The 17425-nt window shown below is 49.5% G+C and overlaps 1 protein-coding gene across 5 annotated transcripts in view; it reads left to right on the forward strand.

The window, feature by feature from the left end:
- The window catches only part of Znf341 (zinc finger protein 341), a 43055-nt gene extending 27506 nt beyond the window's left edge, over window positions 1-15549 (forward strand). For all 5 annotated transcript variants that reach the window (XM_027945246.3, XM_027945248.3, XM_027945245.3 and 2 more), the window contains 5 exons: window positions 6951-7047; window positions 8459-8591; window positions 12253-12364; window positions 12609-12679; window positions 14307-15549. In XM_027945246.3, the coding sequence (XP_027801047.2) occupies window positions 6951-7047; window positions 8459-8591; window positions 12253-12364; window positions 12609-12679; window positions 14307-14848 (955 nt within the window). In that variant the 3' untranslated portion in view covers window positions 14849-15549. The remainder of the gene's footprint in view (window positions 1-6950; window positions 7048-8458; window positions 8592-12252; window positions 12365-12608; window positions 12680-14306) is intronic.
- Window positions 15550-17425: the final 1876 nt, after the last annotated feature.

A 17425-nucleotide genomic window follows, 5' to 3' on the forward strand; every position in this document is an offset into this window, starting at 1 on the left:
CCAAGTTACCCGCTTCCTGGATCACAGGTCTGATAACTAAACCTCCTGCATTCTAAGAAGAAAATGGAGATTGCCCCCTCGAGTAATAAGGATTTCTTCTGAGCCACACCTTACAGAACCAGAGTGAGATCATGATCATCCAGACCACAGTTTGATCAAAACCGTTTAATTCTGCATATCTCTCATTCCCCTCCCCTGATTCTTCCTCTATTTAAATCTAAAACTCATGTGAACACCCCAAAGGACTGAGTTGCATGGTCTCACTTTGACTTCCCAGTCTGGCCATATTGATTAAAGTCCTTGTCTGCTTTTTACCATTAACTTCTTGGTTTCATTTTTTGGGTGAATATCTAGACTTGGTTTGGTGGAACCCCTGGAGTCAGGCCTCCCGGCCTAGGACTCTTGACAAAAATTTTGGCGAGCCAGCCAGGAAACATTTGGGCATCAGCTACTTGCCCCTGGACAGCCTGGCCAAGGGGAAGGAAAGGGCAGTTTTTTGCAGCTACTGAAACTATCTTTGTTTCAGGGATTTCTTTTTTTCCTTCCTCTCTGGGCCAGCATTGGCTGCATTTACCATGATTTGGTGAAGCAGAGAAATAAACTTTTGGACCTACAGGCCCTGAACTCTGAGCCCTAGTAAATTCTCCCTGATGGTGCACGTCAGCCCTCACCCCTCTTTTTCCTTATTGTTTGGGGTTCCTTTGAACCAGTGTGGTTCTTTTAAACCAATTTGGGCCTCTGCCCTTTGTCTAATAGGGAAGTTTGGATTCTGTAACTTTGTGGTACCACTTAGCAGGGAAGGGACATGAGGTACACAGAGAAACCAGGCTAGTTTGAGGATATCTCTCTTGTGCTTTGCATAATAATGGAAAGTACCGATTTTGTCTCAGTGCCCACTAGAGAGAATTTTTACTGTTTTGTTTGTTTATAGCTATAAACCTATGATTAAGAAAAATAATTTCTTCTGCCTTTTTGAGCTCATGGTTTTTCTGATGGATTCGGTTTTGGGGTCTGTAGGAATGGAACTTTAATCAATATGGCCATATCTGAAAGTCAGAGTGAGATTATCAGCTCATCCTGCCTTGGGCTGGGGTGTTCATAGGAACTTGAGCTTTTTGTTTTGTCTAAATGGAAATTTGGGGCTCTCTGACTACTGCCCTCCCCCATCTTTTCTCAAAATCTGGTTATTCAAGGGTTAACCTTCAACTTTAGAGCTGGTATACAAGGGTTAACTCTCAAACCCACTCAGGACTGAGGGAAAACAACTGGATGAAAGAAAGCTTTCTAAAACCCAGCTGTTGCTATGGAAAACTGCTTAGTTCAAGGTTTACATAAAACTTGCAAATAAGTATCTTAAAGTCTATAAAAATATAATATATTTTGGTCATTAAATGTGTTTTCATGATCTGGGTCTGTGGCTCAGTGGTAGAGCACTTGCCTGGTATGCGTGAGGCACTAGATTTGATCCTCAGCACCTTATAAAAATAAAATAAAGATATTGTGTCCACCTACAAGGGGTTATAAGTTGTTGATGTATCAAAAAACATTCAAGATTGCTTTCTTCCTGGGTCTTCATTAAAGATTACTAAAAATTATAATTCTAACACTTTGAGCTGTGTTTTAATGAGAAAAAATTATGAAAAGCGTATATTTTATCTTTTTTTCCCCCCAGTACTGGAGATTGAGCCATGTCGCTCTACCATTGAGTTACATTCTCAGCCCTACTTATTTATTTATCATTTGGAGATAGGGTCTTGCTAAGTTGCTTAGGGCCTCGCTAAGTTGCCCAGGCTGGCCTCAAACTTGCTATCCTCTTGCACCAGCTTCCCAGGTTGCTGGGATTAAGGCGTGCACCACCACGCCCAGCTAGTATTTCATCTTTTTGAGAAAAAGGAGTGATTTTTTTTAAATTCAGAAATTTTGTAAGATTGTTTTGTTTTGTTTTTAAAGATGGACACAATATCTTTATTTTATTTATTTATTTTTTATGTGGGGCTGAGGATAGAACCCAGTACCTCACAAGTGCGAGGCAGGCGCTCTACCACTGAGTTATAACTCCAGCCCCTGTAAAATTGTTTTAAAATGCAAACTTAGAAAAAAAGGGCAGAAAAGAATTAGCAAGTAGGAGAAAGACCTAAGAAGGTTATGAGTATGAGGACATATTTTGGAGAATGTTTTTGGTTGAGAAAAGATTTCGAATGGTAAAGTAAGATTTTTGTCCTAAAATAAAGTAACTGGATTGTTCCAGGATGGGAAAAAGAAAAATGGGACAGAAAACTAAGGATGAAAACAAGTTGTAGAATGTCTAAGCAGGTTGCAGAAGGCTGTGGAGGACAAATATTAGAACATTTATGTGTGATTAAGTTGGCTACAATTTAAAAGATTTTTTTTTTTTTTGAGATACTGGCAATTGAACCCAGGGGTGTCCTATCACTCTGCTGCGCCCCCAGCCCTTTTTATTTTTTATTTCGTGACAGGGTTTGGCTAAGCTTCCCAGCCTGGCCCTGAACTTGCCCTTGCATTCCCCTGCATCAGATTCCCGAGTAGCTGGGGTTATAGGTGTGTGCTTCTGTACCTGGCGTAAGTGTCTCTTTTATTTTATTTTTTAAAATATTTTTTAGTTTTGATGGACCTTTATTTTATTTACTTATTTATATGTGGTGCTGAGAATTGAACCCAGTGCCTTATACGTGTGAGGCAAGTGCTCTACTGAGTCCCTGTCTCTTTGTTTTTTAAATGACCACTTTATAAATCTAGTTAAATAACAAATATTATTTTGGGTTTCTGAGGTGTATTTGGCACCCTGTGTATCTGTGACTGAAGATGCATATTTATCTCAGGATTAAATATGACGTGTTTGAGCTTTCTAAAAATGTCATGCAGAAGTTTGTGGAGTGGGGTACAGCTTAGTGTAGAATACTTGCGTAGCATGCATGAAGCCCTGGGTTCAATCCCTAGCACCACAAGAGAAAAAAAAAAACTTTGTAGAGTTAAAGATTTATAGGTTTAATACACGCAAGATAACCAATAAATACTCTTTTAAATCATGTGCATGTATCTGGACCTTAAACATAAATTGAACTTTAAACATATAAAATGGTCAATGAAACTTTTAGAATTTTGTTTTCAGTACCATATAGATGAGAAAAATGCCAGCCATTTAAAATCTGGTTTGGGTCTGTTAGCTTCAACTGAATAAGTGTTTTATTACTGTTTATTACCGAGTCACTGGCACTGTCGCCTCCACGTAGGAGAGGTATAGAACTATCCTTTGATTTTTGCCAATGCTTTAACCTATGTAGTCCTTGTTGAAAACAGAACCACTTGATTATAGTTATCCCATTGATCCACAGGTTCCAAATTTAACTTCAAAAATAAAAACTGCCAGGTGTAGTAGTACACGCCTGTAATCTCAGTGACTTGGGAGCCTGAGGCAGGAGAATGGCAAGTTCAAGTCCAGCCTCAGCCACTTAGTGAGACCCTGTCTCAAAATAAATAAAGAAAAAAGGACTGGGGATGTGGCATCTGGCTATAAGCCCTAGTACCACATATACACAAAGTAAACATTACTCCAGTAACAGTATCACAGGTAGAAAATTAAAAAAAAAAATAGCTTTGTATGCATGAGGCCCTACTGTGAAGAAATAAGCTCTTTTAAAACTTTTTATTTTGGCATAATTTCCAACTTCCCAAAGAGTTATAAGACTAGTACAGAGATTCCCATATCTACCTTCACCCAATTTCCCAATTGCACACGTCATATCCCATTTGTTTTATCATATTTGGAAGCATTTCAGAGTCATTTGAAGATGTGATGTTCTTTCCTTTTTATCTTCTGTGTACATTTGCCCCAAACAAGGGAAGCTAGGGTGAATGTAATCCCAGCAGCTCAGGAGGCTGAGACAGGAGGGCTGAGAGTTCAAAGCCAGTCTTAGCAATGGTGAGGCGCAAAGCAACTCAGTGAGACCCTGTCTTTAAATAAAATACAAAATATGGCTGGGGGTGTGGCTCAGTTTTCGAGTGCGCCTGAGTTCAATCCCTGGTACAAAAAAAAAAAAAAAATCAGTATAATTCTATTAGCTCATCTTCAGGCCTTATTCAAAACTTCCAAATTGTTCTATTAATATCCTTTATAAAATAAAAGAAAAAAGAAAAGCACACACATTTTTTCTGGCCCAGGGTCCAGCCTGGGATCACACCTCACCTTCATTGTCATGCCTCTTTCACCTCCTTGAAGCTGGAACAGTTTCATCCTCTCTTTGCTTTTCATGACCTTGAAGAACTAGAAGTGAACCTAGGGCCTTGGGCACGTGGGCAAGTGCTCTTGTGCTAAGCAACATTTCCAGCCTGACCTTGAGTGTGTGTGTGTGTGTATGTGTGTGTTTGAGAGAGAGAGAGAGAGAGAGAAAGAGAGAAAGAACAGGGATTGAGCCGAGGAGTGCTTAACCACCGAGCCACATCCCTGGCCCTTCCTGTTGTTGATCTAGAGATGAGACCTCGATAAGTTGCCCAGTCTGGCCTTGAATTTTTGATCCTCATTCCTCAGCCTTCCAAGTTTTGGGGATTACAGGTGTGTATCACCACACCTGGCTCTGACCTAGGTTTTTTTTTTGGCGGGTGGGGGGGTGGGGAGTGGGTACCAGGGATTGAACTCAAGGACACTCGACCACTGAGCCACATCCACAGACCTATTTTGTATTTATTTAGAGGCAGAGTCTCACTGAGTTGATTAGCTCCTCGCTTTTGCTGAGGCTGGCTTTGAACTCATGATCCTCCTGCCTCAGCCTCCAGGGCCACTGGGATTACAGGCGTGCACCACCGTGCCCAGCCTGACCTTGATATTTTTAGAGTGTCGTTGAGTTGTTTTGTAGAATGCCTTTGTTTGGGTCTGCCTGATTTTACCTTGCTATTATATCCAGGATGTGTACTTTTGGCAAGAACATCACTAGTGACACTGTCCCTCTCTGGGCACCATCTCAGGAGGCACGTAATGATCATGTGTCCCATAACTTGTTGTGCTGCCTTGGATGACTTAGTGAAGGAGGTATTTCTGGCAGGGAGTTTTGATTTTCATGGCTTTTGCTGATCTCCCCCGGCCCCAGACTTGAGGTTTAGTCCTGTCCCCTCACCAGCTTGTTGGGTCTCTGCTCCCCTGGTATCTCCCTCCAGTCCACCCCGCTCCCTCTCTTGCTGTCTGGAGAACTTTGTGTGTGGTTTTCAGAGTGTGGTCTGAGGGGTCCCCTAGATCCACCATGGGTGCCATCTTCCTGGGGCTTCCCGTGGGTGGCACTAGTGTAAGGACGACAGGGCTCACGTGTTTCTGTTTTGGCATGATTTGCCTGCTCACCTGTGACATGCCCCACAGGTATCTCATTATATAAGGGTCCATTGGCTGGTGAATGTCTTCGTGGTGGGAGATGGTGGTCTTATTCCTTCAGAGTGGCTCAGGACCTACAAGTGCTGTTCCGTTTTTCTCCTTGTGGTGCTGGGGATTGAACCCAGGCCTTGCACATGCTAAGCACAGGCTAAACATAGGCTATACCACAGTCCCTGAACATGCTGTTCCAGGGGCATGTCAGCCACAGGAGCTGTGTATACCACACTTTTCAGTTATGAGCCACTCGGCACAGTTGTGTCCTTCAACTCTGTGGCAATCTTAGAATGACCATCAGGCAGGGCCATGTCACAAGTGAGGAAACCTAGAGCATCAGGCAGGAAGGAGCTGGACCTGCGTCCCTTTGTGTGGCTCTTGCATATGACAGATTCTCACTGGTACCCTGAGCAAGCTGTGAATAGGAAAGGTGTAGTTCCATTGTTAGGGACTATGTGTAGTGGAGGAGACTGTTCATAACCAAGCAAGCAAATAAAATAATTCCTAGTAATTAGTGCTAAGGAGAAAATAAGCTGGGTGACATAACAGGGGGTGCCTGGGGTAGACTGTGGGGGGCAACTTGAGACAGAATGGTCAAGGAGTGCTTCTCCAAGGAGGTGACATTTGAACTGGAACAGCAAGTGTAAAGGTCCTGAGGCAGGAATGATCTTGCTGTGTGCAAGGTTCATCAAGGAGGCCAGGGTGCTGGGACAGAGCGGTTTGGGTAGGGAGTAGGGGAAGAAGTCTGAGGGGTAGGAGTGGGTCAGACCGTAGGGCCTCATAGGCCGTGGTGTGCAACAAAGTGCAAGCAACTGGGGGACACTCTCACTTTCATTTTTTAATTATTTGTTGATTTGTGTATGTGTGTGCAGTGCTGGGGATGGAACCCAGGGCCTTGTGCACGCTAGGCAAGCGCTCCACCACCGAGCTACACAGAGCCCTGACTGATTGATTGATTGATTGATTTCCTTTGTCATGCTAGGGACCGAATGCAAGTGTGCTGTACCACTGAACTATACCCCAGCCCTTTTTATTTTTTATTTTAAGACAGTGTCTCACTAAGTTGTCGAGGCTGGCCTCAAACTTGCCTCAGCCTCCCAAGTAGCTGGAATTATAGGTGTTCTTCACCATGGCTGGCTTGATTTTTGTTGTTTTTGTTTTTTTATTTTTAATATTTGTTTTAGTTGTAGATGGACATAATGCCCTTATTTTATTTATTTATGTGGTGCTGAGGATGGAGCCCAATGCCTCACACATGCTAGGCGAGCGCTCTGCCACTCCAGCCCTTGATTTTTATTTTTAAAGGCTCCCTCTGGCTGCCCTCTAAATGGATGTTCAGGGACAGGTTGGGGACAGGAACTTGAACCAGAGGCTACTGTGCATGTCCCAGCAGGTGGTGGCAGCAGCTGGGTGGAGGATGGAGGCAGTGGCAGGAGAGAGGAGTGGATTGAGAATCAGGGAAACTCAGGCCCTTGCCTCCTAACGATGGCCTGGGGCAGGAGGGACGATGGCCTGGGGCATTGGGGACAGACCTGCGCCTGCCCAGCTGCTCTCACCTTTGCGGCTCCTCCCCACTCAGGTGTGTCAAATGTGTCAACAAGTACTCCACTCCCGAGGCCCTGGAGCACCACCTGCAGACTGCCACTCACAACTTCCCCTGCCCGCACTGCCAGAAGGTGGGTGCTGCCCCTCCCCCCCAGTGCTGGCCCTACGGGTGGTGACAAGGGAGGTGGCGGGTATATGTCTTGCTCTTTCTGTCTCTCCTCCACCTCGGGAAGTGCCAGTGGGTGCAGGGGGCCGACAGGCATCTGAGTGTGGCCTCCAGCTTCCCAATGTACCATCCTGTCGTCATCATTGGACCTTCTTGTTGGTGACTCTGAAAGTCCTTCCTAAAACCTGCTCCTATGCCATCAGACATCCAGGAAGTGTTTCCATTGTCCCTGGCTCAAGTGTCATGGTTGATTTGAATCAGTCCCTATATTGCAGTTATCCACACAACAGAAGCTTTTCTGTTAACCCGAGCCCCTGCCCCAGTGCCTCCTTTTTTATTCCCCCTTTTAATTTATCTCTCCAAGGAACTGGGCCGTTGGCCCTGTGGGGCTTCCTGCCATCTGGGTTTGCTGATTGCTCCCCTGGGTTGCCGTCACCAGGTTCTACTCATGAGAGACAACCTTACATGCAGATTTTCCAGGACAGCCTTTTTTTTTTTTTTTCTCTCCACTTTAGCCTTGTTCTAGATGTTTCTAATTACATACCTAACTTCAGAATTTGTGGTCTAAGCAAAAAGTATCATGAATCGAGAAAAAAGCACCTTCCAGGTGCCATTATTCTATCTGAATTGACCCACTTAGAACTGGAGGGCAGATATACTCTTTCTGTCCCCGTTTTACAGGGGGAAACAAGACCCGGAAAGGCCACCTAGCTAGGAAGTGATGGGGCTCATGAGGGTGGGGCGCTGTGTCTGTGCCCTTGACGGCTTCTCTTAACCCAGTGAGTGAGTGAGTGAGTGAAGCCTTTCCTCTGTCTACAGGGAAAGGTCTGGGTTTCTGTGTTTTCTGGGTCTTTATTACCTTCCTGTTCATTCCTTTACCCGACAGTCGTTTGACCTGGGCTCTTTGCTGAGGAATGAAAGTCCCTCTCTGCCCTCCTAGAGTCCCCATGTAAGCCAGGGATCCTAGTTCAGTGGGTTAAATGCTGATTTTAAAACGTGAGTGATCACCGGGAGGCAGGATCTTCTTTGTCTAGCTTGGCACCAGGAATTCAGGGAAGGCTTTACAGCGGCTCTGGCATCTGAGTTGGGTCTTGAAGGATGAGTAGGAGTTTGTGAGACTGAGAGAGAAAGGCCCTGTGGGTAGGAAGAACAGCCTGGGCAGAAACTCAGAGAAGGTGCATTTTGGGCTTGTCTCCTGGGTGAGTAGAGAAGCCACAAGGTGCTGAGGGCTGGGTCTGCCGCTGCGGGCCCTGGTCTCAGGTGAGCAGAAGGAAGGGTATCTCCATTGGGGGTGGACACGAGGGGCTCGTGAGCTCTGAAGGTGCGCGGGAGGGGGCCTGGGGAGGCAGCACTGAAGCCGAGCCCTCTGCCTCCAGGTGTTCCCTTGTGAACGCTATCTGCGGCGTCACCTGCCCACGCATGGCAGCGGAGGCAGGTTCAAGTGCCAGGTGTGCAAGAAGTTCTTCCGGAGGGAGCACTACCTCAAGCTGCACGCTCACATCCACTCAGGTGGGTACCTCGCCCCGCCCCTCCTCCCGCCCTGCGCCCGCCTCCAGGCCACCAGCTCTCGCTCATGAACCCTGGGTCACCACTAGCATTAGAGCAGGGAGAAGCTCCTAGAGGCTGGTGGGGGGGACCTTGGCTCTGCCCCGAGAGTCGGCTCCTGTAGACTGCTCCGGGACTCTTGAGCAAAATTCCCACCAAATCTGGGCGAAACCCTCTCTCCTCAGTTGAGACATTGATTTTTTTTTTTTTTTTAATCTTTAAATGTTATTTTCCCCCCACGGTCCCCAGGGCCTTGCGCTTGCTAGGCTAGTGCTCTATTACATGGACAATCCAGTTTTCAAATTCTTTTTAGTAAAGCATATTTTATATCACAACCCAGGATATACGTAGCACATAGGATATGTTGAAACCAAAGTTTCACAAAGCAATATTTTCAATTGTGTTCAGTTTTTAAAATAACTACTAACTGGGCATGGCAGCATGTACCTGTAGTCCCAGCTACTTGGGAGTTTGTAAGATACTCCTAATCCCCTCCCTAAAATTAACTGCTATTACTGTCTAGTTTGGGTCAATCTAGTTTTGTTTTGTTTAATTTAATTTATTTATTTATTTATTCACTCATTCATTCCAGTATAAAATAATAGGATTTATTCAAGTGAGAAGAAAAGAGCCAGAGTTCTCACAGGGTGAGAGAGGACCTAGTAGGGGCTGCCCTGGTTTTATTTTATATCTGTACAACATACTTGCTTACTTTTATGTAGGTAAACATAGAATATAATTTGGAATTCTGTGTCAGAATTCCTTGTCAGTATAGCTGAAGATGTTCTTGAATAGCAACTCTGTCTTCATAGTTGTATAGTATTCCTTTGTCGAGCAGAACAATGGGCAGGCCCTTCAGTTATTTTTCAGCTGTTAGTTTGTAAGGTTCACACGATGCTATGTGGGTCCTTTGGCAAACTTCAGGTATAGATCGGTAGCATACATTCCCAGCAGTGAAAGTGCTAAATTAAGGGCTGGGGTTGTGGCTCAGCGGTAGAGTGCTCACCTAGCACGTGCGAGACCCTGGGTTTGATCCTCAGCACCACGTGTAAATAAATAAAATAAAGGTATTGTGTCCAACTACAGCTAAAAAATAAATATTAAAAAAAAGAAAGTGCTAGATTAAAACGTATGTGCAGGCTGGTTGTGGTCACACATGCCTGTAATCCCAGGGACTCCCCACTTAGGCAGGAAGATCATATGTTGGAGGCCAGCCTCAACAACTTAGCAAGATCCTGTCTCAAAAATTAAAAAAAGTAAAAGTAAAAAAAAGGGCTGGGGGTGTAGCTCCATGGTAAAATGCCCTGGGTTCAATCCCCAGTATCAATAAAAATAAAAAAATAAAAATAAAATGTAAGTGCAGTACTGAGTTTCTTCTTGGGATGATGGAAAAAGTTCTGGAGATGGATGGTCTTGATGGCTGCACGACAGTGCACATGTGCTTAATGCCACTGAACGACATGAATACTGAAAGATGGCTAAGATGGTAAATTTTATGTTATATATATTTTACCTTTAATAAAAAAGGAAAGTCTTAAGCTTTGTAATTTTTGTTGTTGTTGTTGTTTCGTCCTCAGGATTGGACCCAGGGGTACTTAACACTGAGCCACATTCCCAGCCTTTTTTATTTTTTATTTTGAGACAAGATTTTGTCAGGAGCTGCCACATAGGAGCTGAGCACCCTTAGCCTTGAGCGCGCACATCCACTGGTTTCCCCTGCACACAGAAACAGGTGGATCTCAAAATTGGCAGAGGAATGAAGTCTCACCCAGTGAGACTGAAACCCAATCCCTGGCCTCATGTGGGTGGAACTTTCTTCCCCTCAGTAAACACGGCCACCGGCAGGCGCTCTTCTGTCTGCCTCTCTTGCTTCCCTTGTGGGAGCTGGGGCCAAGGAGCCCTCACTGAACCCCAAGAAAAAGGTATTTTCTCTGTCTCTGTGTGATTATTCAGTGCCAACCCAGTTCACCTGGAGTGACCCTGACTGATTTAGTCACCTGTCGCGGCAGAATTTCACTAAATTGCCCAAGCTGGCCTCAGCCTCGGTGTTAGCTGGGTTACAGGTGTGCACCACTGTACCCAGCTTCCCCTGGGGTTTTATGAGGCATAAGGATTATACTTTTTCCTAACAAGAAAGTGACTTTGTTAAACTACCTTATAGTTTTCCTCTGCCACTTTGGCTAAGGGATCTTTCCAGATGAGAGAACAGAACACAGATTGACCTTAGTCTTTTTTTGTTTTTTATTTTTTGGTACTGGGGATTGAGCTCAGGGGCACTTAACCACTGATCCCCATCCCCAGCCCTATTTTGTATTTTATTTAGAGACAGAGTCTCACTGAGTTTCTTAGGGCCTTGCTTTTCCTGGGCTGGCTTTGAACTCACAATCCCTCTGCCTCAGCCTCCTGAGCGCTGGGATCACAGGCATGCGTGCGCCACTGCACACCCTGCTGGCTGCAGACCATTCCATAGTAAGCACCAGAATTCCCGTAAGCACTTGCATTGAAGTTTTTCCAAAGCACTGTTCCTTCTGCGGGAGGACAGAGAGGACACAAGGGCAGAAAATCAAATCAGCCCCGGAATAGCCCTTTCCAAAGAGCAGCTTGTGACCGCACATGAGCTTTGTAGGCACCTCCCTTGGTGTCCTGAGGGCTCTGCAGCCATCAGGTGAGACACACCCCTCCACTGCCAGATAGGCTCAGCTTAGCAGCAGGAAGACCTGGGGCAGCTCAGGTGGGCTCTGGATCGCACCGCTGGGCTGGAATCCTAGCTGCCCAGCCAGAGTGTGGACTGCGGGCTGGTCACCCTGACCTTCTCTTTCCCAGCTGTAACACAGGGACAATAGTAGTCCTTACCTCAGGGATTTGATTGGATAAAGTATGAGTCTCCCTCTCCATTGTGGACCCGATGGCTTTGACCATGACTCAGGCACACCTTAGATTCATGCTGGACGTTCTCTTCCTCTCATGCATGGCCAATCCCCTGGTGAGGGCTGCTGACCCCACTTCCCCGACCTGGCCTGTCCTCTGCCGCTTCCCTGTTGCCCAGCCTCCACCCAGCCTGCACCCCGACTCCCCCGAGTCTGCTCTCCAAACGCAGCCAGAGGGGCCTGTCCCTCCTCTGCTCCGACCCTCTGCTGGCTTCTCATCCGGCTCAGAATGCAAGCCACGGTCCGACCTCAGCCGCCCAGATCCTCCCATGAGGCCAGCTGCCTGGTGACCTCACCCATGCCCCTTCCTCCCCATGCGGGCCTCCCGGGGCTCCTCAGGAACCCCAGCATGCTTCTGCTTTCCCTCTTGCCTGGACCCTTGCCTGCGTTTCCTTGGCAGCTCCCTGTCCCGGGGTCTCTCTTCATGAGTTGCTGTACCGGAGGCGCGTCTCCCACCAGCCTGTCTAAAATAGTCCCTCGGAGGAGCCCTTGAGCCCAGGAGTTCAGAGGCATCTGGGCAATGCAGCGAGACCCCATCTTAAAAAAAATAAATAAAAGAGTCCTCTCTTCTCCCTGGCAAAACAAAATCGAGAAATGAGAAGTTGTTTTTCCCAGCCCACCTCCGTGGCGGAGCTGCCGCCCTGAGAGGCTCAGTGGGGAGCCCTGGGACCCTCACTCTGGCGGGGTGTCTCCTGCAGGTGAGAAGCCCTACAAATGCCCCGTGTGCGAGTCCGCCTTCAACCGCAAGGACAAGCTGAAGAGGCACATGCTGATCCACGAGCCCTTCAAGAAATACAAATGCCCCTTCTCGTGAGTAGAGCTGCGGCAGGTGGTGGCGGAGTGTGGAGTCCCCACAGGGAGGGCTGGACCCAAAGATGCCAGGCCTGCGGGCAGAAGGCCTCTCTCTGGCCTGTCCTGCTCACTCCCCACTCTGCTTCCTTTCCCAGCCCTTAGGGCGAAAGGGTGTCCCTCCGTCCTGTCCAGGGCCACTGGGGGGCCAGCAAGAGGGCTCCAAGCTTGCTGCGCTCCCCTGACTCATGGCTGTGGGTTCCAGGACGCACACGGGCTGCAGTAAAGAGTTCAACCGGCCAGACAAGCTGAAGGCTCACATCCTGTCCCACTCAGGTAAGGGACCCACGGCCTGCCAGGCGGGCGGTTCAGCCCAAGCCCTGGGTGACGACGGCAGGAGGAGGAAAAGCAGACACACCCGCGAGGCCAACTGTCCCTGCCTGGTGGAGTCCAGCCAACGGACTTGCCCTCGTGGGCTGGAAGCCAGTCTGTGCTCGGAATCTGAGGGGTACAGACGAATCTCACAGCCCCCCCAGTCTGAGGGGAAGGCCAGCCTGAGAAGGGACATTTGAATTGGAGTGGTGCCCGGTGTGAGGAGTGTGGATCAGGTGTGGTCCAGGATGTGGCTGGGAGGCTCCTTGGCTGGGCAGGGTCTTCAAACCACTCCTCGTTTCCCAGGGGCTCCCTAGAGCAGCTCTCTGGGGTTCCACCCACTGCTTAGTCTTGAAGAGGATGTTTCATCCTGGCAGCCTTGACACCGTGGGCTGCGTAATTCTTTGTCGTGGGAGGTTGTCTTGTGCCCTGATAGGTGTCTGTCCACTTGGTGTCAATGGCTTTCCCCCAGTAGTGTGACTATCAGCTGTGTCTCTAGGCATGGCCAAGAGTCTCCTGGGAATGGGATGAGTCACCCCTGGGTGAGAACCACTGGCCACAGACAGGACCCAGTGGCTAAAGAAACCCTGAAAACTGAGAGTAGTTGAAGGAGTTGAGGCAGGATCTGGGTTTGAATCAGGGCTGTCACTTTGCTGCTGGGTGGCTTCAGGCAAGTCACTGCCTCTCTGAGCCTCCATCCCAAGAAGGCTGCGGCGACCAAGGGCGTGTGCATGGACCAGGGTGAGCAGGAGCTAGGTTGACTTGAGGGTGATGTGGACACCAGGGATTCATTCAGGAGTGACTCGAGGCCTGACCCTGGCTCAGGCGTGGGTGGCATAGGGCATCAGCCAGGCAGAACCCACCCAGCCCTCTTGGGAAACTTCCCAGTTAGTGGGGAGACCAAAAGTATACAGTGAGCAAATAAACAAAGCAGCAAGCACACTGGGTGCAGGGAGGAGGGAAACAGGGCGGAGAGTGAAGGGTGTGGGGATGAGGGAGGCCCCTGGGAGCCGAGTCCCGAAGGATGAGAAGAGCCAGGAAATGGCTCTTTGGGAGAGGGGGCAACAGAGCTGACCTCACGGTGAGGGAGAAGGGGGTGGGAGGCCGTGCACAGGGCCTGGTTGGAGACAGGAGATGGGGCCGAGAGGTGAGGGGGCTGCCAGACAGCAGCGTGCTTTTTAGGGAACATAGGGAATCAGTGGGAGGTTTGGAACAGGGAACACCTTGCTCGTTTGTGTTTTGCAAAGACATTTCTAGCTCCCTGTAGTGAGGTAGGCAGACCAGAGGAGGTAGCTGCCTCTGTCATCCAGGTGAGAGATCATGGTGACCTGCAAAGTTTACCAAGATTTAAGGATTAAGTGGACTGGTCCATGCGGAGGAAATGGCAAGTGCAAAGGCCCAGGGGCAGCAGCCAGCTTACTGCATTAAGGAAGTATATGGCTGGCAAGAGTGACTAGCTGGGAGGAGGTGGGAGAGGAGAGTGGAGGAAGCCAGGGCCAGTAGGCAGGACACTGAGTGTCATTCCCTGGGCGAAGCACCCCTGCAGGGCGAGGGTCTGCTTCCTCAAACTGACTTGCCTCTACCCCCTCAGGCATGAAGCTGCACAAATGCGGCCTGTGCAGCAAGTCCTTCAGCCGTCGTGCCCACCTCGCCGAGCACCAGCGTGCTCACACAGGCAACTACAAGTTCCGCTGCACCGGCTGTGCCAAGGGCTTTTCCCGCCACAAGTACCTCAAGGATCACCGCTGCCGCCTTGGCCCCTCAAAGGACAAGGACCTGCAAACCCGGCGGCCACCCCGGAGGAGGGCAGCTCCCCGCAGCAGCAGCGGCAGCAGCAGCGGTGGCGGGCACAAGGTGGTGGCCCCCTTGCAGGACCCACTGGGACTAGAGGAACTGAAGGATGCAGGGGCCGGGCCAGTGCCCGAGGCTGCCCCCGGCAAGCCACCCTTCTCGGAGCAGGATGCCGTGCTGTCCATCGTAGTGGGTGGCGCTGTGGGCGGGGACCCTGAGCTGGTAGTGCCAGGCCACGCTGAGGGGCTGGGCTCCAACCTGGCACTGGCAGAGCTGCAGGCGGGGGCCGAGGGCTCGTGTGCCATGCTCGCAGTACCTGTCTACATCCAGGCCTCGGAGTGAGGTGGAGCTCCTGCTCCCACAGGCCAACCTGATGCCTGTGGGCCCCGCGGCCCAGGAGGACCAGAGATCCTTCCAGGGGAAGTGAGCCGTGGCAGAAGCCCTTTTGGAATGTAAGCTCAGGCCCCTGGCTGCCCTTCTATGCCCCCAGTCTGCTGGAGGGCCCTGCAGCATCCTGGGATTCATCCCCAGGACAGAGCAAATGGCAAGAGAGAAGGCCGGAGCCCGAGAAGCCCGGGCCTGGCTAAGCTAGGCTGGTGGTGAGACCACCTCCAAGGCAGACAGGGTGGCCCCAGCCACCCTTCTCCAGCCGCCTGGGATGGCCTCTAATCAAGCTTCTCTTCAGGAGACTGGACATGGTCAGAGTCCTTACCTAGTGGACCTTTTCCCTTAGGGTTCCTCACAGTGTCCCCAGAAAACTGTGAGGTAGGCATTTAGGAGGCACTTCAGTATGGCGGGTAGATGGCAGCTGTGAGCCAGATCTGGCTTCAAATCCAAGAGCTGCCAGGCACTTACTTTGTGACCTCAGTAAAGTCACTTCACTTCTCTGAGCTCCCCTGTTCCTCATCCATACAGTGGGCTTGTGATGGTCCTACCTCCTGGGGTTGGTTTGGGGGTTCAGTATGGTGAAATGTGCAGATCGTCTGGTATGGTGCCCTCGCTGGGAAAGTACTCAATAAATGTTTCTATCATATGTGTCCAAATGGCTCAGACCCGAGCCTGGCAGTTCCTTTCTTAGCCCCTAGGTGACAGTCTTCTCCTCCAAAGCCTTGGGGCTGGGAAGCTGGCACATTGCAGCCACTGTGAGGTTATGAGGGAGGAGTGTGTGTGCTCCTGGGATGGTTGTTACAGAGCCTGAGCTGGGCACACACTCCGGGGAAGGCTTATGCCTGCTTGAGAAAAATTCAGGATCCCGGGCCTCGCCCCAGCCTTTCAGAACCAGGAATTCTGCCCAGAGCCAGGAGCCCATCCTGAGCGGACCCCTGCATAGCCAGCAACGCCAGCCTCTCCTGTCCCTCTTCTTCCCTCCCCAGCTAGTACAGGTGCGAGACAGGAGGGAGGAAAGGGGCCTTGACCAGGTTTCCCATGTATCTTCAGGGCCCCTGGGCCACTTTGCCTTTGTTACAGGCGAGGAAGCTGAGTTTGGAGGGCGGCCAGGGCAGACACTGAGTTTCCTCAGAGACCAGCGCGTCCCTCAGGCCTCAGTGTTGGCATCCAGGGCTGCAGCTCAGAGCCAGGCCCCACTTTTGGCATCCTTAGGCAGGAAGGGTGCGGTGTGTCAGCGGGGACAAAGCTGATGGTGAGGGCTGTGAGCATTTCAGCCTGCAAGAGGCCAGAGGAGGGACCAGTAAGTTTCAGAGGCGGCGATATCTGAGCTGGGCCCTTTGCAGAGGATGCTCTGCTGGATGGACAGATGGGGAAGAGCAAGGCGCGAGCCAAGACCTTGAGGGCTGGGGCTGACCAGAGACTTGGATGGGGGCAGGGATAATTATATATGTATGTATTTTTTTAGTTATTATTATTTTATTTATTTATTTGGTGGTGCTGGGGATTGAACCTCAGGCCCTGTGCATGCAAGGCAAGCTCTCTATCAACTGAGCTATATCCCCAGCCACTAATTGCCGGTTCTTTAAGCTGTCTCCCTGCTGGCTAAGCTATTTTTACTTCGCATTGCCTCAGCCTATCAGGTGAGTGCTGTTACTTTCCACATTTTACAGTTGAGAAACGGAGGCCCAGAGAGACAAAGTTCCTCACCCAAGCTCACGTAGATAGTGAGCTGCAGAGCTGGGGTTAGAACCAGGAGACTTGCCTCCACACCGGGCTCCTGGCTGCTTCGCTCTTTGAAACATGGGTAGATGGCGAAGGAGAGCCTTGGATGTGGGTTAAGAAATTTGGACTTCACTCTCTATAATGCAGGAGTCATGGGTCGCAGCAAACAGGGTTTTAATTTGGAGCAATGACATTAATAGAACCATTTCTCTATTCTAGTACAACTTCTTCCTGTCAGCGTACACATACACACACTTACTAGTGATCATGAAAACTAACACTTACTAGACACTTATCGCAGGGCTGGTATTATTCCAAGAACTTCGAGGCGTGTATTACTTTTTTTTTTTCTTAGTCCTGGGGCTGGAACCCAGGGCCTCTACATGCTAGGCAAGCGCTCTGCCACTGAGCCATAACACCAAGGTAGGTACTGCTTTTAACCCCATTTTGCAGCCAAGATGAGGTAACAGGTGCGTCAAGGTTAAGCAGTCCAAGTATCACAGCAGGTACGCTGCAGAAGCAGGCCACAGAATAAGGGAAATAACAAGGTCAGGTCTGATATTTCACAGATGAAGAATTGGATGGGGGGACGGGGCTGGGACAGTATTGGGGCTCCCCTACTGAGTCCTTCCTAGGTTAACAGATGGGGAAGCTGAGACCCAGAGATGAGGAGGCCTTTGGGTAGGGTCACAGAGAATTGATGACAGGGATTCCAGAGCCCCCTTGGAGGGCCCCAAGCAGTTGAGCCAGGCAGAGTGTGAAGAGAAGGTGGCCTAAGGGGTCCAGGGTCCCTCTCTCACTCCAGAAAGA

Source organism: Marmota flaviventris, chromosome 2 (genome assembly GCF_047511675.1).
Source record: "Marmota flaviventris isolate mMarFla1 chromosome 2, mMarFla1.hap1, whole genome shotgun sequence".
Taxonomy (NCBI): domain Eukaryota; kingdom Metazoa; phylum Chordata; class Mammalia; order Rodentia; family Sciuridae; genus Marmota; species Marmota flaviventris.